Below are 23,772 nucleotides of genomic sequence, written 5' to 3'. Positions count from 1 at the left end.
AAATAATTATCACTTAAATAACTATATCACAACCAACCCTTCTGAGCACAAAAGCTCATTAAACTATAAAAATGTATCTGTATGTATTCATCTGTATGCCTTCATCTACAATGTCAATGAAAGGGGGTGAGTTGAATAAGGAAACAGTCTTGAAGACCAGAAGAAGTACTTACAGCTTGCAAAAATCTGAAAGACAGCAGGACACTGCTCACTCCACCCCAAGATTTCCAGTCTTCAAATTCTCCTTCCTCTAACAAGTATTGCTGGCCTTTATATCGTTCCCTCTCATAGGCAACCCATCTGCAAAGCACACAAGGCAAAAACAGTAAAATAGTTATAAATGAGTGCTACAGCTATATCAACAGTCATTAAGTATTCAATTTTGATATCCATCCACACAAAATACCATGTTCCAACACATATAGTGGCTTCAGCTTTTTCTAAAAATAAAATAAAAATCTGAGAAATAACATATTGGTATGCAAAATGATCCATGTATTAATGCATGTAACAAAAGGCTCCTGTTTAAACAATATCGAAGGGTATCCAGGTGAAAAGAAAAGGAAACTCATAATCATAACAAATATGTCAGTTTTTATTCCTCAATTTCTGCTTATATTACTTCTAAAACCACTTTCCTTATATTTTATACTAAGTTTTACATTCTAATATTCAATTAATTTATACCAACCTTTCGATGCACTTTTTCATATTTACTTCACTATGCCATACTTATTAAAGGTAAAGGGACCCCTGACCATTAGGGTCCAGTTGCGGACAACTCTGGGGTTGCGGCGCTCATCTCGCTTTATTGGCTGAGGGAGCCGGCGTACAGCTTCCAGGTCATGTGGCCAGCATGACTAAGCCACTTCTGGCAAACCACAGCAGTGCACACAAACACTGTTTACCTTCCCGCCGGAGTGGTACCTATTTATCTACTTGTACTTTTTGGGGTGCTTTCAAACTGCTAGGTTGGCAGGAGCAGGGACTGAGCAACGGGAGCTCACCCCATCGCAGGGATTTGAGCTGCTGATCTTGTGATCGACAAGCCCTAGGCTCTGTGGTTTAACCCACAGCGCCACCCGTATTACTTTGTACACAAATATCACATGCCAGATTGCTTGTTCCCATTCATTTATGAATGGCATATGTTGTACTTCTAATACTTAGGGTGGGATTCAATGTTCCAATCACAATTTGAAAGTGTTGGTACTTGCCTATAAAGCACTATATTACTTGGTCCTTGAGTACCTAAAGGCCTGCCACTAAAATCCCCTCAGAGATACTTCTCCCTGTTCCCCTGCTTTCTGAGCTGAAGTGAGTTAGATGATAATTGTGGAAAGAGCTTTTTCAGCTGTGGTAATCCATCTCTGGAACACTATCCCCAGTGAGGTCATCTACATTTTTTATTTACCCAGGCATTTTCTCTTGTTATGTTGTGGTACCAAATGGTTTATTATCCACTGTTTTAATCACATTCTTATTTATAAAGTTAAACAGTTTTAATGTAAACATGGTTGTAAACATCTCTGGATTGTAATTTTTTTTAAAGACAGTTCACCAAATGTTCTAAATAAAATGACACACATGACAAAGTAAATAGAAATGGGTGGTGACATCAATTTCAGTGGAAAACGAATTTGTTAATGTTTACTGTGATGAGTTTCAGGGCACAGGGTTAATTAGGTGAGTTGGGATTTCCTATGCTCGCAGAATAACAGATCAGATGAGGGACTTTTAAGCCTCAGGTAGGCCACATAGAACCTTTGCAAGGAAATTTTAGAAAGGAAACTAAATTGTACTTACATTCCACCAATGACACGTATTGATCCAATTCCCTGGAAATCATCAGCATTTTCAAAAAGGTTTGGGAAACAATCAGTATTTTCAGAAAGCTCTTTATGCCATCCTCCAAAGTATGGGGTCTCATATATTATCATCTGCAGAATGTGAAATAGTCGATCCTTTAAAATACATTTCTGAAATCCAGGTATATGTTCTGTATAGTCTATGAAATTAGCCTTGTTTATCCAGTTTCAATCATTTGATGCTTTTTTCACTCCAGGTACCTTAATTGTGGTACATCCGCTCTGTATGTGTTCTGTTATGGAACACAATGATCTGAAGTGGCATGAATTAATCTGAGTTGAACTTGTGTATGAATACCTGGGCCAGGGATCAAACTGAATGATTAGTGACTTGTTCCAACTCTATGCCTTTCATCCAGAGTTCCCAAAAACAGAATTCTGCTCATATAGGAAGAATACACTTTTTGCCATTCCCCGCTCCCCTTCCCTCTGTTGCTTCCTGTGCTTTATGAATTTTTGGGCCCTTCTAGAATCGAGTGGGAGATGGTGTAGGAGCTGCAGAGGGAAAGGAAGAAAATGGCAAAATTATCTCCCTGAACCTCTTGCAAGTGGGAGCCTAGGCTGGCTCACTGTCACATCTGTGAATGGCAAAAACTCTCCCATTTGTGGGAGGGCACCTTTAGATTCAACACCATAGTTTTAGCAAAGTTAGGCATAAGAGACATCCCTTAAATTCTAGGATTCTGTGATCTTGAAGGCCTTTAAAAACAGATTAGTTTACTGTTGCCAGGATCCATGCTTACCTTAATGTTCGTAGGCATTTGAACCTTCAGGCCACCCTATAGTGTAAAACAAAATAACAAATAATCAGGTATGTAAAATCCAAATGCATGTTTCACTTCCATTAAGGTAAAGGGTAAAGGGACCCCTGACTGTTAGGTCCAGTCGCGAACGACTCTGGGGTTGCAGCGCTCACCTCGCTCTATTGGCTGAGGGAGCCGGTGTACAACTTCTGGGTCATGTGGCCAGCATGACTAAGTCGCTTCTGGAGAACCAGAGCAGCGCTTGGAAACGCCGTTTACCTTCCCGCCGGAGCGGTACCGATTTATCTATTTGCACTTTGACGTGCTTTCGAACTGCGAGGTTGGCAGGATCAGTTCCATTAGTTCTATGCAAATATGAACAAGTGCTATTGCACCGCCCTCAAAATTTGCTGAAGGGTGGTATATAATCCCTTTATATAAACAAACAAATAAAAGAATATTAATCAGAGCTTCTCCATGCTCAGCGTGGATAAAACCCTTTTTATTCCTCTCACTGTTGATATCATCAACATGCCTTTTAAAAGGGCACTAAATATTGATTCCAAAATAAGAAACACATTTATGAGTGCTTGATTTTTCCAGAAGAATTAGGAATTCTTCAACATGTGGATATGAAGAAAAACAGTATTAACATCTTTACTTCCTGCAAAAGGGACTCCTATCTTTGGCAGGTTTTGAGGGGAGATGACTGCTGACAGTGGCAAAAATGTTCATAGGGCATATAGAGAGTTAGATTTCTATTGAATCCAAAACCAACTTTATACATATCTAATTTCGTTCATACAACAGCAATTTCATTTCTGGAAACTTCATGGGAATGTTAAGAACAGATTATATCCAACTCCATCTATCATCACATCCAATCAAGGCAAACATAGGCTATTATGATCCTTTATAGTGCAGATCTTTGCAATAACTACTAGGTACTAGAATCTTTTTTTAATGATTACTCTGAGTAAATACTTTATAAGTCTATTCTAATCTAGTTCTGATCGTTTCAGGAGCACCAGGCAAACATAATGCCTTATGTCAAGTCTAATCTAGAGAAATTATTGACCAAAGGGCTAATTCTTTGCTTATTTCGAGACTCAGAAGATGGTGTACTGAATCAGATCTGTACCCTGGCTGATCTCAGTCAAGGTGGGTGCTCAGACATGGAATAGACTCTAATTTAGATGCACGATTGTTGCAGAAGAGGATGGATTGGTGTATAATTGGTTGAAAAACTATTACTGCCTCACCATTTTCAACGGATGAAGAGATTTTACATCAGCTGCTGAAATTTCACATGGGCTGTGGTTTTCTTCCAAAACCATCACCTCTCCTTTGTAATTAATGTCTGAATAGGCAAGCCATCTATTAGAGTGAGGAGAAAGTGGCTGATTAACCCAATTAAAGTAATCAACAGTGCTGATTCATGTGCAGTTTAATTAATAAAAATGAACCTTTGATCTGATCCAGTGGAATTATCTAGCCCAGCATTCTGTCTCCAGCAAGGCTAGTCAGATGCCTTTGGGAAGCCCATAAGCAAAGCATGAAGGAAAACAACACTCATCCTGTTGCTTAATTCAGTATTCAGGTGGTGTATTGCCCCTGAACACATTGGATAAAGCCCAATGCCCTATTTTGACCCAGCCAGATGGGCGGGGTACAAATAATAATAATAATAATTATTATTACTACTACTACTACTAGCACCAGAAAATAATTATATAATGAGAGAGCTGGAAAGGACTCTAAATGCCATCCAGTCTAACTCCCTTCCAATGGAGGAAGTTCACTAGTACAGAATCCCACAAAGGTTCCCATCCAGCCTCTGCTTAAAAACCTCTAATGAAGAAGAGTCCACCTCTTCCTGGAACAGTTTGTTCCATGGTCAAAGTGTTCATACAATCAGGATTTCCCATCCTAATTGCTTAGTATGAATGATTTTTCTTACTATTTGAACCCATTGCTTCAGGTCCGATCTTCTGCAGCAACAGAAAACAAAGCTCCTACATCATTTATGGGATAGCCCTTCATATATTTTAAAATGGCTATCATATTGCCTTTTAATTGTCTCCTCTCCATGCTGAACCCACTCAACAGCATAATTGCTGTAAATAGTTGACCATTTAGAAATATACAGTGGTACCTCGGTTTTCGAACGTCACCATTGACAAATGTTTGGAACGCAAACGCCGAAAACCTGGAAATAAATGCTTCGGTTTTCGAACGTGCCTTGGAAGCTGAGCAGGAAATGGGGCTTCTGTTTTGAGTTTTCCGTATTAAGATTTCCGTTTTGAGGCTTCTGTTTTGAATTTTCAGTTCTCTAACATTTCAGAACTCGAACAGTCTTCCGGAACAGATTACGTTCAAAAACCAAGGTACCAATGTATTAGTCCCATGATTCTGTGTATACCGGTAGTTAGGCTACTTTAAGGCTTGAAGTGCTGACACAGAAATTCAAATAGCTGAAAAAGAGTATAGAATTTTGACGGAATCAAAAGGCCAGTTGTCCCCTTCTAAAGATTCCAAGGCAGATTTTATCTGTGCTACTTTTAAGGGTAACAATAATAAAGCAATAGCATTAACAAAACAGCATATTAAAAATAATAATGAAAACAATGGCTTTAGACAACATGACAGCTGTATTTAAGGCTGAGCTGAAAGTGGAGGTGACTTGCAAATATGTTCTCTTTCAGTGATTTGGAGGCAGGCCATAAACAGGGCCAAACAATTCTGCAGCACTCCCTCCTTCCCAAAACCCATTGCCCTCATTCTGAACTGACTTTGTAACATAATAATGGTGCCAATTCCAATTGGATATGTGGCTATGTGCTGGAAAAGTGATCCTTGCCAGAAAATGTTCATTTTAAAAGAAAAATGATGCAGTGGCAGCTGTCAAGAGGGGCAATGACTAGGTTTTAAAAATGCAAAAAAAAAAAAAAGATGGGAAGAACATTTCAGAGTGCTTAGTTGAATATTGTATCACATTGTATGCTATATGAAGATCTGCCATAGTTGCACTGAATACAGGAAAATTTTAGCATACAAAATTAATTTTAGCAAAATCTGTTTATTTTACACTGATTGAACATAAATTGTCTTTAGAAAAGAAGTTATTTTAAAAACAGGACAATGCCTTTTGGGGTGCAAGCCCCTGTTAAATTAAAATGTAATCTAAATTTATGAGGGGTTTTTCCCCTGGAGAGTATAAGCAAAATAAAAAAAACTATGCTATAAATTGGAAATTATGCTGTTTTCTGAAACACCCCATTATTTTGTTTCTTCGTTTCACCTTATAAACAGCCAGCAACTGTTGACTGCTGACATTTTACATGCCACATCATTTTATAGGTTCACAAACTGATGTATATATAATGGAACCTGCACTCACACTCCTGCTTTCACAAAAAGAGTATGTGGTTTGACTTCCAGTTCTTCTAAATTAGCAACTGCACTCTGGATGCAGACAGGAACATGATCTGTGCTATCTTGTGGGTAAAGCTCAATCTCGGGAACACTGCAATCCTGCAGAACACATCAGGTAACAAAAACAAACATGATTGTATGAGCTGTGCACCCCTTGACTGTATTTATTTACATCCCATCAAACATGGTTCCATGAAAAGGGCTTCAAACAGAGTTTAAGAATGGTATTCAGATTTATCTGCTAGCAAAGAGAAGAACTGACAATGGTGGGACACCATTGTTGATTCAGTGCCCGAGCTACACCCAGGTTATTTTTTAAAGAGCTGTCGGATATGACTGTGATGAGAATAAGCACTATAAAATACCAACTTTCACGAAAGCAACTGCATTAGCATATGCCTAACATGGGCAATATGGAAAGGGAAGTCTGAGGTGCAGCATTAAGAAAGATCGAGAAAGGTATCTGAAGTTCTGAGTCTTCTCTAAAAGGGATGCCATCTACACCATACACTTAGAACATGTTAACAGTCGTGGCTTCCCCCCAAAGAATTCTGGGAAGTGTACTTTTGTTAAGGGTGCTGGGACCTGTTGCTCTCCTAAAAACTCTCACCCTCCTTAAAACAAACTACATTCCCCAGTATTCTTTGGTGGAAAGCCATGACTTTAAGTGCATGGTGTGGATGTGACCTAAACCAAAATAAAGGAATTAACAGATGGTGGTGGACGGGAGCAGAGAGGAGTGAAATGGACTCTACTGTCATTGCCAGTAGAATCTGTTTTTCACAATGAGCACTCACCTTCACTACTTGTCTGATTGAACCAACTTTGAAGTTCTTTTGATGTTTTTCACTGTGAGGATTCAATAAATCATTCAGCATCTCCTCTCCTTCTTCTAGAACATATTTCTCACCCAGGAATCCTGGTTTCTCATACATAATCCAGCTATATTAATAAAATAAGCACAACACTGTAAACATGCTACCAAGAGGTAGCTAACATAGCACCAATACTAGTAAGAAGCCATGGTTAATTTTATTACACATTGTATTATTTCTTTACCATATACAATTGTACCTTGGAAGTTGAATGGAATCCGTTCTGGAAGTCCGTCCAACTTCCAAAACATTAGGAAACCAAAGTTCGGCTTCTGATTGGCTGCAGGAAGTTCCTGCAGCCAATCAGAAGCTGCAGAAGCCCCGTTGGATATTCGACTTCCAAAAATAGTTCGCAAACTGGAACAGTCACTTCTGGGTTTGTGGCGTTCGGGAGCCAAAATGTTCAGTAACTAAGCTGTTCAAAAACCAAGGTATGACAGTATGCTGAAACACACACACACACACACACACAGCAACAGTGGTCAGCAGGGTGGCACAGTTCCTGAGAGGGGGAAGGGAGACAGGGGAAGCTCTGTGCAGTGTAGATGCACTGGCAGGAACCTTGCATTGCATCCCTGCGACTCACCTCTCCCCCTCTCGGGATCCAGCAGCAACACTCTGTTGGGGAGGTAGGTGAGCCAAGTCCTGCCAACCACTACTGACTCTGAGGCTACTTTATAAACTGATCTTTATAAATTGTCACCTGAAATTTGTGCAGTTAGAAATCCTTCTGGAGATGGTACAAACTATTTATAACATGGTTTGTAAGTAATATACATTAGCAAAGTGCTTGTCATCATGAGGGGCAGACATCTATAAATAGACACAGTCTCCAAAGTCTGATAAAATGCAGGGGAAACATTCAACATTAAAAGTTTCCAAAATGGTGCATGGCCCTGGAGTGGGATTGCTTGTCACTACTGACGCCACAGGAAATATCCAAGATGTTTCCATAATGCTCATGAGTTTCATGTAGCACTCCAAGTCACATTTTTTTCCAGGAGCTTTCTTTACCAAACAAACACTACCCTACTTCAGGGGAAGATGTGGATCCTCCCCGGTCCCCAAACAACTACTGTTTAAGTTACAGGTAGGTAGCTGTGTTGGTCTGCCATAGTCAAAACAAAATAAAAAATAAAAAAAAATCCTTCCAGTAGCACCTTAGAGACCAACTAAGTTTGTTCTTAGTATGAGCTTTCGTGTGTATCTGAAGAAGTGTGCATGCACACGAAAGCTCATACCAAGAACAAACTTAGTAGGTCTCTAAGGTGCTACTGGAAGGATTTTTTTATTTTTCATTTTGTTTTAACTACTGTTTAACAAAGTGATAATTTGGGGAAGCATTAATGCTCTATTTTTTAACAACTCCACTAAGAAATCTCAATGCAGTGATGTTATGTAAAGGAATCATGCAAGTATGTCTTTCTTTTTAATTTCAATTTCATTTTTAGTATAAAATAACACATTCAGTATCACAAATTCAGTTTTACAAACGGAAAGAACACAGGAAGTTGCCTAATATTGAATTGGACCACTTGTTTTTCTAATTCAATATTATATACTAAGTATTATTATTCACAGAGTATTGTTTATTGGCAGCAGCAACCTAGGGTTACAGACAGGGTATTCCTAGGAATTAATCTGGAACTTCTTGCATGCAAAGCATGTACTCTATCACTGAGCTATGGCCCTTCTTTTATAGTTTATACCGGGGTGGCCAACTCCCAAGAGACTGCGATCTACTCACAAACTGGCAGTGATCTACCCCCCTTTTTGGGATTCAGGTCAAGGTTGTTGAGCTTTTTTTAAGGAAGGAAGGCCCTGTTTCTTGGGATACAGGTCAAAATTGTTGAGCTTTTTTTTAGAGAGGAAGAAAGCAGGGCTAAAATCGTGAGCTTTTTTTTAGGGGGGCCAAAGTTGTTGAGCTTCTTTGGTGGGAGCCAGTGATCTACCAGTGATCTACCAGAGACATCCAGTGATCTACCGGTAGATCACAATCTGCCTGTGGGACGTGCCTGGTTTATACGTTTTAAAGAATAACTTTGGAATATATACCTTACTTTGCCAAAAGCCAATAAAAATGTTGTTTGTGTTGTTGATCTTTTAGTCTAATGTACTTGGTTAATTTCATCAATACAATTCAGCTTCACAGTCAGCTATATTAGGAACAGATATTTTTTTCCAAAGCTTAGGATGATATAGTCTTGTAGCTACTATCATGTAAGATGGGTTGGGAACTTTTTTCAGATTGTGGCCACATTACTTCAGTGGAAAGCTTTCAGAGCCCACATCCCTGCAGCGGGTGGAGCCAAATGAACATTTTTTAGTAAAAGTAAAATAAAAAATAGAGGAACCAATGTGAGTCTCTTACAAGTAATCATTTCTATTGCTTAGTAAACTTACAAAATCATCAAAAATGGAAATAAATAACACTTCTTTATGACACTTCCAATACATGTTATGCAATATACAATTTCTTTTATTATGTTTCAAAGGTGTATATACTACCTGGATACCTTAAGCCATTTTCCTGCACATGAACCCACTACAAAAAAAATTCAAAATCCCCAAATATATTCACATGCCTCAAATATGATGTTCTATAACTTAGCATACATTTGTTTACTTTCTCTTCTTTGAAATAGAAATGTAACAGTATTTTATACAGTTCAGGTAAGACATATTTTTAATGGATTAACATATATATATTTCTTTTTCAAAAACTGAGCATTCATTTACTCATTTACTGAAAATGAGCATTCAGAACTTGCAGCCCTCCAAATATTGCTGGATTAAAACTCCGATTATTCCTGACTATAGGCATGTTGCTGGTGTGTGGGCACTGGAAATCAACAATATATGGAGGGCCACAGGTTGACTATCCCTGCTTTAACTGATAAATCTGCATTTTCATTTCTCTATCAAATCCACAAAATTGTATTTATTCAAACAACGGAAAAACAGCAAGTGTTCATTAAAATATTAATTTCATCATAGGACCACAATTAACTACAGTTAAATCTATCTCTATATATGTTGTTAACTTTTGCATACTTCAGGAACCTGATTTCTTCACTAAAATCAGGTACATAAATAACAGCCACTTCACCCATAAAGTGCATGTTCCTTACCATCCTCTGACAACTCTGATCAGTGCTTCTTTTGAAAACACCCAGGCTGTAGCATCTACCACATCATGGTAAATTTCAATTGTGTTGCCGTGAACATCACAAATAACCATCTGAAATGACATGCGATGGTGTTAAGGAAACACTAGCAAATTCAGTTTCCCATATATAACAAATATTCTGCTTGTTGTGTTTAGTTTTATAAAGTCTTTAAGGTCTTTGTCATGTTTACTTCATGGGACTTGCTTCAAAATATATAGGACTGCAGTCTAAACCAAATAAAAAAAATCAAACGTCATCCACAAATCATTTACACTAGTATATTATCACTAGTTTAAATGGAGCAAAATCAGTGGAAGTTGGATTATACTTTTCATATTAAATTAACTAATCAACGTTTTTATTAGTTGTTTGCTGTAGCCAACAACTACATTCAAGGAAAATGTAGAATCTAGCAGCCAATCATCTTAATTACAACCAAGGAAAATGCAGAATCTGTCTACCTACCTACCTAATCTAGCTACCTACTTTCCACTGCTTCACTCAAATGTGCATGGCAAAATAGTCAATATCTCATACTTGCTTATACGGTGAAAAGGTCACACTCACTTTCCCTGGTCTTGGATTGCATTTGAGTCCTTCCCTGCCAACAGGACACTGAAAGTGAAATGAGGAAATAATTGTTTAAGTGCTATAATGAACCAACAATAGATATTTTAAGCAGTATGACTTTAAGGTAGGGATAGCTATCCTCGTGGCTTCCAAACGCTGTGGGAGTCAAATGGTGTGTAATAACTACTGGCCAGTTACAAATACCCTTTTTCAGGGTTAGGTAGTGCAGAGGACAGTGGCAGAGCAACTGCAAGTGGTCCTAGATGACACTGATTATCTGGATCCACGTCAGTTGGGCTCAGGCCTGGTTTTAGAAATTAATCGCCCTTGGCTGATCCAAGGATTGCGTTTATTGAGAGAGGGTCAGGGGGAGTGTGACCCTGTTACTCTTACTCTTAGTGGCTTTTGATACTACAGTGCTACCTCTGGTTATGAACGCTTCTGGTTATGCACGCTTCAGGTTTTGAGCTCCGCTAACCTGGAAGTAGTTGCTCCTGGTTGCAAACTTTGCCCCAGGATGTGAGCAGGAGGCGCCATTAGCGAAAGCGAGCCTCAGGATCAAAACGGTTTCAGCTTAAGAACAGACCTCCGGAACAAATTAAGTTCATAACCAGAGGTACCACTGTATTGACCATTGTATCCTCCTGGATAGGTATCAGAGGCACTATGTTACATTGGTTCTATTCGTAACTGTGCAATCGACTCCAGAGAGTAGATTTAGGAAAACCCCTCCTCCCAGGCTCATTCAATAGTTTTGTTACACATATAACATTAATGAAAAGCACCTTACCACTTGAAAAGCTGCTGGTCTTTGTAAGCCACTACTTTCAGGCTGCTGATCCTTTGGCACCAAAACACTCCTAAATCGAGTTCCCTTCTCACTCGAATAAGTTCTTGAACTCTGCAGACTTTCATAGTATATATTCTTTGAAGAAGAACTTATGTCACGATCAGATTTTTGTAAAAGCTGAGCTGAAGGCATTGAACTTAAAGATAAGGTCTCTTCTGCGTTAAGTGGCTCCTTAGAAAGAAAATGTGAGTATCTCCTCTCATGAATGTTTTCTGGGACTGCTGTGCATGAGCTGTTTGGCCCCTTACTGGAAAGATATGCTTCTTTTTCATCCTCTAGTTTGTTTTCTTCACAAATATTCTCTTCCTCTTCTTCATTACACTGGCTGCTAGATCTTAACCGTTCAGACACTGACTGAAGAAGTGATAAGACTGACAAGGATTGGTTGGCTCTTTCAATAGTATTACCTTCTGGTGAGACATCAGCGGACAGCAAGTCCTCTTGAGAACTGTCATCTTCATATATAGGAGACAAAGAGAAAGGGTAAACACTGAATCGCTTTGCTTCCACTGTCACGAATGCTTCTGAAGAAAGATTGCTTAATTGGTTGCTTTGTTCATAAGGGTGGACAGACTCAAGTTTGCCTTTTACAGTTTCACACATAAGAAAATGTTGATTATTATCCAGGGATTGCTCAGGAAGGGATGATAAGGGATGATCTGGTTCTTCTGTTGAAAATAAATAGCTTTCATCTTGAAGAGCACCTTCATACAAAATGGTGAAAGAACTGCTGTCCAACTCTTCTGGTGGAGAAGAAGCAAATAACTTGGGGGATTTCTCTCCACTTCCACAATCATTATCAACATCCAGACAATATTCCCTGAGCACATTAGCCACTGTTAAACCTGTCTCAACGACTGCTTCTTCCTTAAAGGAAAAATCTGAGTTCAAGCCAATCTTTGCTGAGCTGTTCATTACAGACCGTTCAGACATACTGAATTGGGTGCCAAATTTATAAGCATTCTGTGGCACTGTGTAAGCTTTCGTCATTTTACCACAGACCTTTTCACTTTCTATTTCATAATATTTTTCACATGGCTCCTCTCTTACAACTTTGGCAGAGTCACCCTCTTTAAAAACATATTCAGGCAGATTCTTCCCTACATTATGTCCAAGTGAATCTAAAGGTCCATATGGTGGCAAATTCACTTCATCTATTACAGTATCTTCATTTATTGAATATGAGGGATATTCAGATTCATCATCAATTGTCCACTTTGTTTCCTCACCAGCATCTGTCTTGCACATAGTACAATTGTCATGGTTACTGTTTTCCCCATTGACTATAGGAGGGCTGCATACTAGTGTAGCTGTGGGATCAGACCAGTCATTTTCATTTTTCTGTTCTCCACCTGTTATTTCCTTGTGGTCGTCTTTAATATTAATATACAAAGATGCTGAGGAGTTTGCTACTTTACCCTCACTGATTATATTGCATACTGAAGTTCCATATATTGGACTTAAATTTAAAGGTTCTTCAATTATTTTGGGAAGTTTAGCTGTTGATTCGGTATCAGTAGTAAGCTTATTTGATGCTTCAGTGTTGGACTTAAGGGCTGAATTTTGAAGAATGCCATTGCTCAGATGGTCCTCATGCTGATTATATGTCACTTTTTGTATGGCTGCATTAATAACACCATCAATTATTTCTTTTGCTTTTAGTGCTATTGAACTATGTAGGTCAATATTATCTGTAATGCCAAATGATATTTTTTCATCTTTAATATTTGTGCCAAGTGTGTCTTTTGCTTTAAATTCAGAAAGCTTTCTGATACAACCCTCATTAACATGCTTTAATGATGAATTCCTTGACTGCATTTCTTTTGATTCTGACAGCATTTTTCTATTTTTCTGATCTTTTTGAAGGCTGAGCCCTAATAAATTGTCCTTAATGTCATTAGTCTGGCAGACGCCAGCTGCTTGCTTTGATCTTATTTCTTCTATGGCTAAACGCAGAACTGCATCAACTATTTCATCAGCCTTTTTGAGCAAAACAGTTAAGTCTTGGGATTTAATTTGTACTTGCCTTCCTGTTTCAACATCACTCAGTGCTTCCTCGGAAAACTGGCTGCTTGATTCTGTAAACAAAGTTGTAATTGCTTGATCACCCATTTCAACAGTGTTTGAAGTAGTAGCAGCAGCAAGGTAGTGAAGATTTAGTTGGCCTGAAGTTATTTGCTCCTCTTTTCTCTGCTGTGTAGTGAAAGACATTCCTAGTACTATCTTTACAGGTTCTATAGCTTCTACATCACAGGCAACTGGGGACAAGGATGGGACTGGGTACTCTGTTTCTGACACTGATTCAGAGTGTAGAGTATTTGGTTTATATTTAGGTAAAACCTTGCCCTTCTTTTCTTCAGAATCAATAGGAAGAGAATGATTCTTGTCTAAAACAAAATCTGATGTTTCACAGGCAGGAGAACTAAGCTTTGAGCTATCTTTAAAGCAAGTAATGGGTGACACAGGCTGGAAAGTATATAAATTTTCATATGTAGAAACAGGAAGATCCTCTTTTGCCAGGTTCAATCTACAGTCTATCAAGCAAGATGCAGACATATCCTTCATTTCTTCAGAGCGCAGTAAAATCTCACTTCCACTATCAGCAATTTCAGCAGTGTCAAAGGTAATCTTAGTTTCAGAAATGCTTTCAGATTCCAAAAAAGTACCAGGAACTTGACCTGCACACCCAGATTCAGCAGCAATAAGAAGGCTCCGAGGTCCACAGTCCTCTGACTTTGAGATAACTTGGTTATTTTCACATGTAGAGGCAGAACAGCATATTTTACCATTGATAGTCCCTGCAGAATCACTTAGAGACTGGTTAGTGCAATCCTGTTTATCAGCCAAAGAACACAAAGCCTCCAACAAACTGTGATCTTCAGAATTAAGGACAGGTTTAGACACAGGGTCCAAAATGATTTTGCTGTCTCCAGAGATGAAAGAGTTACTGACCAAGACACGTAACGGAGAAGGAGGAAATGATAAATAACTATTTTCTTCTGATTTCACAACAGGAGGAGAGATCTCAGGCAAGCATGTCTCTTTAGAAGAAGAGGCAGGAGGTAGACCTATTGTGATGTCCTCTTTAGTTTCATAAGCCACTTTTGCTTCAGTTTGATTTTTTATTTCATCAACTAATGGATCATTTTTTTGTGCAGATATCACAACTTCTGCAGTTTTAAGAAGTGATGGAATAGGTTTGGCCACTTTATTAGTGCCTGTGTTGCTTTTAAGTTCTGAGTTCTCTAATTTGATGGGCTTGGTTTTGTCTTCAGAGAGAGGAAGAGGACTATCTAAACTGGTCAATGTTTCGATCAGGGTTTCATCCTCAACTCTCTCAGAAACATGGCAGTTGGCATCTTTAGCCTCAAGGATAAGAGGGGCACCATCCATAGTGCCCACAGCCTCCTCAGTGCTGGTATCACCTGTTTCTAAGGCGGTTGATGCAACCCGAGACACCACATTTTCATATTCAGCAGCTAACAAAGATGTGTTGGCATGGTTTACCTTAGTTGCGTTAGGAGAAGCACCTATCATTCTAACGTGGTCAAATTTTGTCACAGGCATATACAAATTATCATTGGTAAAATTATTAGTTCCATTCTCAGACATCATGGGAAAGTTATGATCGTTTTGTGTATCTGTAAGTACCATGAACTCAGTGGGCTCTTCACTCTTTAGATCGCTTTTGCCAAATATATCTACATCTTGAACCATTTCTTTGGATTGGACTGAAGCAATCATACCTACTCCTACTGATATATCACCTTTTTTGCAATTTGTATCCTGCAACACCAACTGCAATTCTTCTCCAACTTTTTGTTCATGGAGAGGTAAGTGTCCATTTGGTGAAATGATCTGCATGTTTTCCTCCTTCCGCTCTGTCACTTTTTGGTGTGATTCTTCAGTTTCACTTTTTACCCTGCTAACTGCCTGTCCCCTACCTAAACTACTATTCAAATGCAATGTTTGGTTCTCTGCTTTTAGTTTGAATTGATCCTCAGTCCAACTATTGCAGGGACATTTGTTTTCTAGCAGCTGTTGCTCATTATCACATAAGTCTACTTTGGGGTGCGAAAAAAGCTCCTTTTGCATTGTTTCTTTTGTTTCTGTGTTAGAAAATGCGCAAAACTGCATTCCTTTTTGAAAGCCAACAGTGGTAGCATTGATTGACTGATTCTCCATTTGTATTTCCCCTAACACCTCCTCCCTATTTTCAAGCAATCTGCTATTTTCTGAACTCATACTAACAGCATCTGTATTCTGGCAACTGAAATTGGCTTTCTTTTGCAACAGTTTTGGCTCCAACAGAAGGTTCTTATTAAGTTCTGGTGTGTTGGAAACTGCTGCATGTTTCACAGAAACCAGTTCCTCAATGCAATTTTTGATTGCTTCCATTTCTGTCAACAAGGTAATTTTGTTCTTCAGTTCTTTTTGCTCACAATTATCCAAGACACCCAAAGAATTGCCCCCCAAATCCATTTCTGCCAAAAATACTTTTGCTTGTGAATCCTTTGTGTCATCTTTAGTCTGAGGTCCCGAGTTTGTTTTCAACGAGGATTCTGTCTTTGTTTCTGAGTTTGGAAGGCTTACAGTCCTATTTTCTTTGTTTTTGACTGTAGTGCTATTAATGCTGGTTGAGGTTTGTTTTTCTTGCTCCAATTCCGCTTGTTTCTTAAGCAACTGCTTAATTCTTGCAGAACCTCGATATGTTGCATAAGTAACTGCAGGTGCACCCAGTTCACATTCTGTTTTCCTGGAACAGAAGAAATATTACTGGAACATTAGCAAAAGCTCCTAGGCATACTCAGCTATATGAAATGAAAATTTAAACAGACACAGAGAGATTAGGACAATAGGCACTGGTCTCTCTTATTTCAAAAATCTAAAGCAATGTTTCTACTTTCGAAGAGTCTTGCTGGATCAGATCAAAGTCTACTCTAGGCCAGTGCCCTGTTCTCACAGGGGCCAACCAGATGCTTATGGGAAACCCACAAACAGGACAAAAGTGCAATAGCCCTCTCCCACTTGTGGCCCCTTGCAACTGGTATTGCCTCCGATACTGAAGGAATTATAGCCAGCATTAGTAGTAGTTATTTCCCACCACCACCCATCAAAATACTCAAATGTATAATATATAGGTATGCCATTACAGGTGTAATTAGTGGAGATTTTTAAATAGCTATTGACTCATAGTACCACTGAGGAGAAGGCTTTGTGGGTCATCATGTCCAACCCCTGGCAGAAACATGTATGTAAAGCTATTTTTGTCAAATAATTGTGCCCTAACTTCAGTGATCTGCACCCTAGGATGAGGTTTGCAGATGAACGTAGTTCACTTTATCCACTTTACACTTTTAGACTATAAAATGATCAACAGAATCCTCAAAAGTACCATTTGCCTGTCTCTTTCTGAAAACGTTCATGTTACCCTAATTGCTTATGTCAGGGCTGGGGCACCTGTGGCTCTCTGGAAGTTGGACTACAACCTCCAACATTCCTGGCTATTGGCCATACTGGCTGGGGCTGATGGGAGCTGGAGTCCAACAACACTTGGAGGGCCTAAGGTTCCCCACCCGATTCATGTAGTGATTTAAAGTAATGGTCTACCATTAGAGCTCAGATACAGTTCTGAGTCTTTCCTCCTGGAGATAAGTGGAATACTTGGACCAGGTCAAATGTTAGATACAGTCTGTTGTGTTCATGTGCATTTATGATCCACTGAAAATTTTAATTAAAAGTACAGGTGAAACTTGAAAAATTAGAATATTGTGGAAAGGTTCATTTCTTTCAGTAATTCAACTTAAAAGGTGAAACTAATATATGAGATAGACTCATGACATGCAAAGCGAGATATGTCAAGCCTTTATTTGTTATAATTGTGATGATTATGGCGTACAGCTGATGAGAACCCCAAATTAACAATTTCAACTTGGGGGTTTTCATCAGCTGTACGCCATAATCATGACAATTATAACAAACAAAGGCTTGACATATCTCGCTTTTCATGTCATGAGTCTATCTCATATATTAAACTCCAGTAGCTAATGAAAACAATTGCTTACATAAATGGACTTTTCCATTATATTCTAATTTTTCGAGTTTCACCTGTATATGATGACTGTGTATCTGTAAGTAAGGCCTGCTTCCTTTACCATTTAACTCAGGACTGATTCACACATATATGCTACACAGCATTTTGTCACTTCAGTGTATCATTCAATGACTTGTTCATGTTAAAACAGACTATTTAAAATTATTGTATGAGGTGATACAAAAGCCCTGTCTATAGTATTTAATCATTGGTGCTAATGGTATACATGTAAGCCATCAGTAAATTACTGATTGATGAGCAAGTGTCTTTGAATTGAGATCCAACTAGATGTGAAACTGAGAGAAGTGATGCCACATGTAAAAGAGAGAGAGAGTTACTGCAATTGGAGTGAATGCTGGATTCATTTGAGGAGTACACATTGTGACCAGACCGTGGCATGGCTCACCATATCACTGTAAACTCAAGAGCAGAAGCACTGCAAATTAAACTACAATTTGGCTGTGCCTGAAGCAATCAGATGGCCACTTCAGAACAAAGTCAAACCTCATCATGAGCGCCATGTGGCATGTTAGAAGTGTCATATGAATCAGCAGCTCTATGAAGGCTACAGAGAAACTGGTGCTTTTCTGCTATGTATACTTGCCATCTGGATGTAATCTTTAGAGGTTATCTGTGGGGCTAATGTCATTTTATACATGAATTAAAGGCTTTTAATCTCTCACTCTCCAGAAAAAAATGAATTTTATAAGACTAAACATGTGTTATAAGACCAAGGGGATATGAAGCAAATATGACCTTCTTCTGCATACAGTTTAAAAGCCCAGTTAATTCTAATCAGTGAAATACAAATGCAGCAGGGACAGATTATCTGTACATTATTCAGGTGCCATTGTTAGTCTCCAAGGGGAAAAAAGCAGATTATATATTCCAACAGCACCATCTGTCTATCCACTTCAGAGCTGCTCCAGATGTTTAAGTCTTCTATGGCCAAAATTTTGCCTTCCCTGTGGAATGCCACAGCACCAATACAAAAAGGCTAACCTTTGAAAGAGATTAATACCTATAAAATGGCATGGTTGGTTTTTTTTTTTTTTTAAATATATTGAGCCTTTTGTTTTTATTATTGTTCCCAGCAGGGGCGGAGCAAGGGGGGGCGGTCTGCCTTGGGTACTGCCCTGGGGGGTGACACAGCAGAGTCTGTGCTGCTGTTGGCCCGCTGCAGCCTTAAAACTCGGCGAGGCGCCAGTCGGAAGGGGCGCCGGCCGATTGCGTCTGCCATCTTGGGCGGACTGCGCATGTCCACACATGCGCAGTCCAGCCAGGAGGCTGTGCATGCGTTGTGACATCACAACGCATGTGTTGTGACGTTAGGGTGCGCATGCTAGCGAGCGGCACACCGCCCCGGGGGGGGGGGTGTTGCCTTTAAGTTTGCTGCCCCGAGCAGCAAAGCGGCTCGCTACGCTGCTGGTTCCCAGAGATTTTTGTATTCATGATTCAATTCATAACCAATATTCTACTATTATTTTAAGGCACACGAAAAATATCTGCAATGCCATGACCAGAAAGTTTATTCTAGACTCATTTTTCATTCTGTTTACAGTAAATCAATGCACTTAAATTGCTGAGATTCCTAGAAAGCAAAGCACAATTCTCCATTGGCATTAAGACAATGGCCAAACCATGGAGTGCTAAGTTTATTTATACTTGTTTATTACTCAGCACTTCTTACAGTGAGGTACAGAGAAGCATCCATCCTCATTTACTCGTTTGCTTAATCACCAATACTTCAGCAGATATACCAAATTACAGCCTTCTACTGTAGCACAGTAATCGTAGACTACAGACATTAATTTATAAGGGGGGGGGGAGCCTATCTGAAGAGGATTGGGTGAAGGACTAGAGGAGGTGAATGATCCACAAGGACTGCCTCTTTCTTTTCCATTTCCAGCAGCAGCTGCTGTTCAAAGTGCCTGGAATAGAGAAGACTACACATGGAGATAGAGAGGAATGTAACCACATGTGCTATGTGCACATGAAAAAAACTGTATTAAATTTTAGACTGGAAATGCTGGCATGGCCACCACCAACCTGCAAAGTATCACATAAACTTAATCAGCTCAACACACTCTGTAAATATATTATCCATTTTAATAAAAGAACAATTGTTCTGAGCTACCAAGAAAGGGAATTATAGAATTTAAAATTCAGATTGACAACTTCTATTTAGCTCGAGCAGGAAAGGAGCAAATTAGTTTACAGGGGGAAATGAGCATCCAGCACAATTCGTAGCCAAAGCTATGCCATGGCAGCCCTGAATGATGCAGTCAACAATGTAACGTGGGAAAGAAAATCCTGATCATGAAGAAAGCTCTGCCTACATTGTCTGACTCAGATGCTGCACAACAGAACAACATGCACCATTGTTGAATATTTCATAGCAACCTACATCCAGTTATTGTTGAATGACCTTTAAAATTGTACTAAAGAATAGGTGTAGCCAAAAAGCCAGTAATAAATGCTCTGAGTCATAGAGTTTATTGAACATATACTGTTCACTTACAATGTATTTATTACCTAAGTAAACAAAAGATATAGTTTGATATAAATAGAATAAGATGCTATGCCTTCAAAAAAAGAAAAGGAAAAAAAGACATAGTTAAATTAATGAGAAACCTTCAGAACCGAACTTTCAAACTACTGTACTGTACTAGATTATCTGTAAATATAGCACATGACCCAGGAAACTACGTGCACTAAATAAACCACTTAAATATCTCTATAAGGGTGCATAAATTGTATACAACTGAGTATGAGGAACAAAGGAGAACAAGTAGACAATTAGAACACAAATGGCTTTTGCATGTGGAAACTGTTTGATTTTCATTGGGCAAACCACATGCATGATGAAAACAGCTCTTCCATGTGTGAAAACGTGTTTCCACATGCATAATACATTTTCCTGGATCACAGCCTATTACTGCGAAATTCAACCATTCAGATCTTCATTTCTATGAGTTAATACCATACGTTTTATGTCAACGTGCTGACAAATTGAGGTTAAGACTCTGATTCAACCTAACAGGTACAGAGGCTTGAAAAGAAAAGAAAAGAAATGTCCTGCTAATCATTACTATTTGGTGGAGAAGGTGAAGCAGGATTTGGGTGGATTCTGTCCTACACTTCTCTGCCATAACAACTGCTTGGGGATTTTTAGCTTTTTAGGAATGGCTCTGCATGTACAACTTTCAGTGCTGGATCAGGGAAAAGAACAGGCATGCACTACCTGTTGGCGCACGTACTTCCTCATTCACCTAACTGGATCACGGTGCATATGTGTACAATGAGATAGCAGATAATTGTTATGTTGTAAAAGAGGCAGTTAAAAGTCCAATTAATGAGCCTTATACATTGGAAGAGATGGGCTTTGTGACTTTCTGCAGCTAATCAGTCTTGTTTTATAGCGCCTAAAATTTACTAAGCAGTTGCATGCATATTGTAAACTTGTCTCGTTTTTATTTTTAAGACATGTTCCAAAAGGGAAAAGGGATGGGGAGGGTAGAAGAAAACAAGGAGACTCAAGCAGCAGTTTTGCATTTTTTATAGTTCTCGTAAACATCAGCTTGAATAGCTAGAGTTCAGGGAGAGCAGGGGCTAAATGGCCACTATTCTCTTCCAGTTGACGGAGTGTGCCTTGCTGTTTAGTCTCTCCCTCTGCTGTAAGTCAACTGGCATGGCTGCTGATAGAGAGCAGCTGAAGAAGAGGAGGTGCCAAATTATGACAGAGAGGCAGGATTTGTCATAGCTAAACCCCTTGTGACTGCTTATCCAGCTTGATTTTAGGAGAGAAAGTCCACAGCTTCTCTGACTATTTCACTGGCTGGTCCTTCTCCAGTTATATTTTATATTCAGACATTTAGAAAATTGCCTAAATATAATCTTAATTTATTGAAGAAATCTAGGGCTGATGTAACACATCCTAATTAAATGATTGCTTGTTTTACAGGAATTCATAGTGAACTATGAATTGCTATTGCTCTTTGTTTTTCTTAAAGGCTTGGGCTTTAAGTAAGAAAGTAGTTCAGAGTTCTTTCTTAACCTATTTATGGATTTTTCATATTTTAATTTTATTTAACAGGAATTATATACTGATTAATTATCAAACTCTTTTAAGCTGTCAACACAAAATATAAAATACCTGAAAGCAAGTTTCACTGTAATCAATAGGACTTTCTTCCAAGTGATGGTGTTTAAGATCACATAATGAGTTGTTGTTTTTTTTAAAAAAAAGCTCAATTAGCAGCCCACAGAAATAGAAATTTCTGGATTAGTATTTCAGCCAGGCCATGAAAAAGACATTGCTCTCCTATCTCTTCCCCTGCAGCAACCAGATGGAATGGCTACTGATAGATAACATTTAGAGAAGAAACCTTATCAAGATTTCCTTTGTAGCAAATGGTTCAGAGGGAATAAGAATAACATTGTACGAGATTGTTTAGTGGCTGATGTTTCATAATGCTGGCATTTTGATGACTCTGACTCTTGGTTAAAGTTAACCTCTAAACTTAATTGTGGAAAGCAAGCATAAAATACAAAACCTGAACTTTTAATCTTATACCAGTCCACTTATCTCTAGCGTTTCATGACTTTCATCAGGATGTGCAAGACATTTTAATTTCACATTTGGCTTATCAATCAGTACTATAAGAGAGCAGCTTTGATTGTTATTATACACACAGGGAACAGGAAGCGTGATTGGCTCACGCGTCCTATTCTTTGTACTTAAGTTATTACAGGAAGTGCAAGCTGATCACACTTGCTATTTTCTCACCTTTTTCTAATGTTTCAAAATGGAGCCCCTGTATATTTCTGGTAGAAATGTGCACAGAACTGTTGTTTTTGCTGGTAGCACACCCAAACCACAACACAGAGTTTCAGAGGCACAGATAATACACGTTCCACTTCATATCATTACATACATACCGTATTGGCCTGAATATAAGCCTCACTTTTTTTTTTCAAATTCCGACCGTGAAAAGTTAAAGTGTGGCTTAAATTCTTGACCTTGCAAAAATTGGCTCTTATGATATTGCTGCTGAAACAGACATACGGTAAAATGGAATGGGTGTGAGTGCCTGTGGAATTTTAAGGGAGCAGCTTATATTGAGGTATTGTCTTTTTTTTTTCTCTCTCCCCCCCCCCCCCCGAATTTTAAAGGTGTGGCTTATATTCGAGTGCGGCATAAATTCGGGCCAATTGCAAAGCAGTACACAAACCATTTATATTTCCGGATCTTTGCAACATATAACAACACCTGAAGTTCCTCTAAGAAAGGAGTTATTACAAGATACATTTCATGCTTAGAGCAATGTTTAAATATTTACATTTCCCATTTATAACAAATGGGAACAATAGCATTTGACTGGAAACATTTTTACTTCAGATAATTAAATGGTACTAAACTTGCCTCGCATGTAACCCATCATAAATACTCATCTTCCAAGAATTATGTTCTAAGAAGTGTTCTGCAAAACACTTTCACTACTGTCCAGTTTTTCAAACAATAAGTCATTGGACTTACAACAGCTAATAAAAAGTGTCAAACATTTGTCAGGGGTAACTGCTTCAATGAATCAACTGGCTGGGTTTGCTCAAGGGATATATTGTCATCTGTCGCCTGCAATGTACTACAGGCTGAACTCATGAATTCCACCTTCCTTGGCTCACAGCCTGGAAAACAGAGTCTTTTCCAACAGGGGTTACAAAATTAACCTCAGAATGCAAAGGTTCACACAGTAGTCGGATTTTCTAGTTCTGTTGTGGGGGCAGGGGGCACTTCAAGGGCATAGGTGTTAAAGAGATGTGCCACTGACCACAGAATATCTAGACCAGTGCTTCCCAATTAGCTAATTACTGAGGAACCCCTATTTTTCAAAAGCCAAGCCACGGATCCCCTACTTTTGAAAATTTTGATAACTCTAGCCCCTAATAAGCAAACAATTTTAGGTATACTACAAAAAACACAGACCATAAAATTTGTGTTATTACCATGCAAAAGTGACAAAAAGTTAGTTTGATGGGAGGCATGGGCTGTGGATCCCCTGGGTGTGTTCCATGGACCCCCAGGGGTCCCTGGACCCCTAATTGGGAACCACTGATCTAGACTAACAAAACCAAAACTACAATAATATTTGTGTAGGATTATCATA

At 38.8% G+C, this 23,772-nt stretch overlaps 1 protein-coding gene across 2 annotated transcripts in view; it reads right to left on the bottom strand.

Annotated features, from left to right (window-relative positions):
• The window catches only part of CRYBG3 (crystallin beta-gamma domain containing 3), a 61,041-nt gene that overhangs the window by 17,996 nt on the left and 19,273 nt on the right, over positions 1-23,772 (bottom strand). For both annotated transcript variants that reach the window (XR_004426441.1, XM_033146754.1), the window contains exons 4-12: positions 11,452-16,267; positions 10,659-10,706; positions 10,053-10,162; positions 6,844-6,988; positions 6,012-6,145; positions 3,874-3,988; positions 2,612-2,647; positions 1,807-1,940; positions 174-300 (exon numbers count right to left, since the gene is read on the bottom strand). Coding sequence is in view for 1 of the 2 variants with exons in the window: in XM_033146754.1 (XP_033002645.1) it covers positions 174-300; positions 1,807-1,940; positions 2,612-2,647; positions 3,874-3,988; positions 6,012-6,145; positions 6,844-6,988; positions 10,053-10,162; positions 10,659-10,706; positions 11,452-16,267 (5,665 nt within the window). In the remaining variant the exon portion in view is untranslated. The remainder of the gene's footprint in view (positions 1-173; positions 301-1,806; positions 1,941-2,611; positions 2,648-3,873; positions 3,989-6,011; positions 6,146-6,843; positions 6,989-10,052; positions 10,163-10,658; positions 10,707-11,451; positions 16,268-23,772) is intronic.

The sequence above is a fragment of the Lacerta agilis genome, chromosome 4, assembly GCF_009819535.1.
Source record: "Lacerta agilis isolate rLacAgi1 chromosome 4, rLacAgi1.pri, whole genome shotgun sequence".
Classification (NCBI taxonomy): Eukaryota; Metazoa; Chordata; class Lepidosauria; order Squamata; family Lacertidae; genus Lacerta; species Lacerta agilis.
The sequence above is the reverse complement of the archived record's forward strand: the minus strand, read 5'-3'. Positions and strand labels throughout refer to the sequence as shown.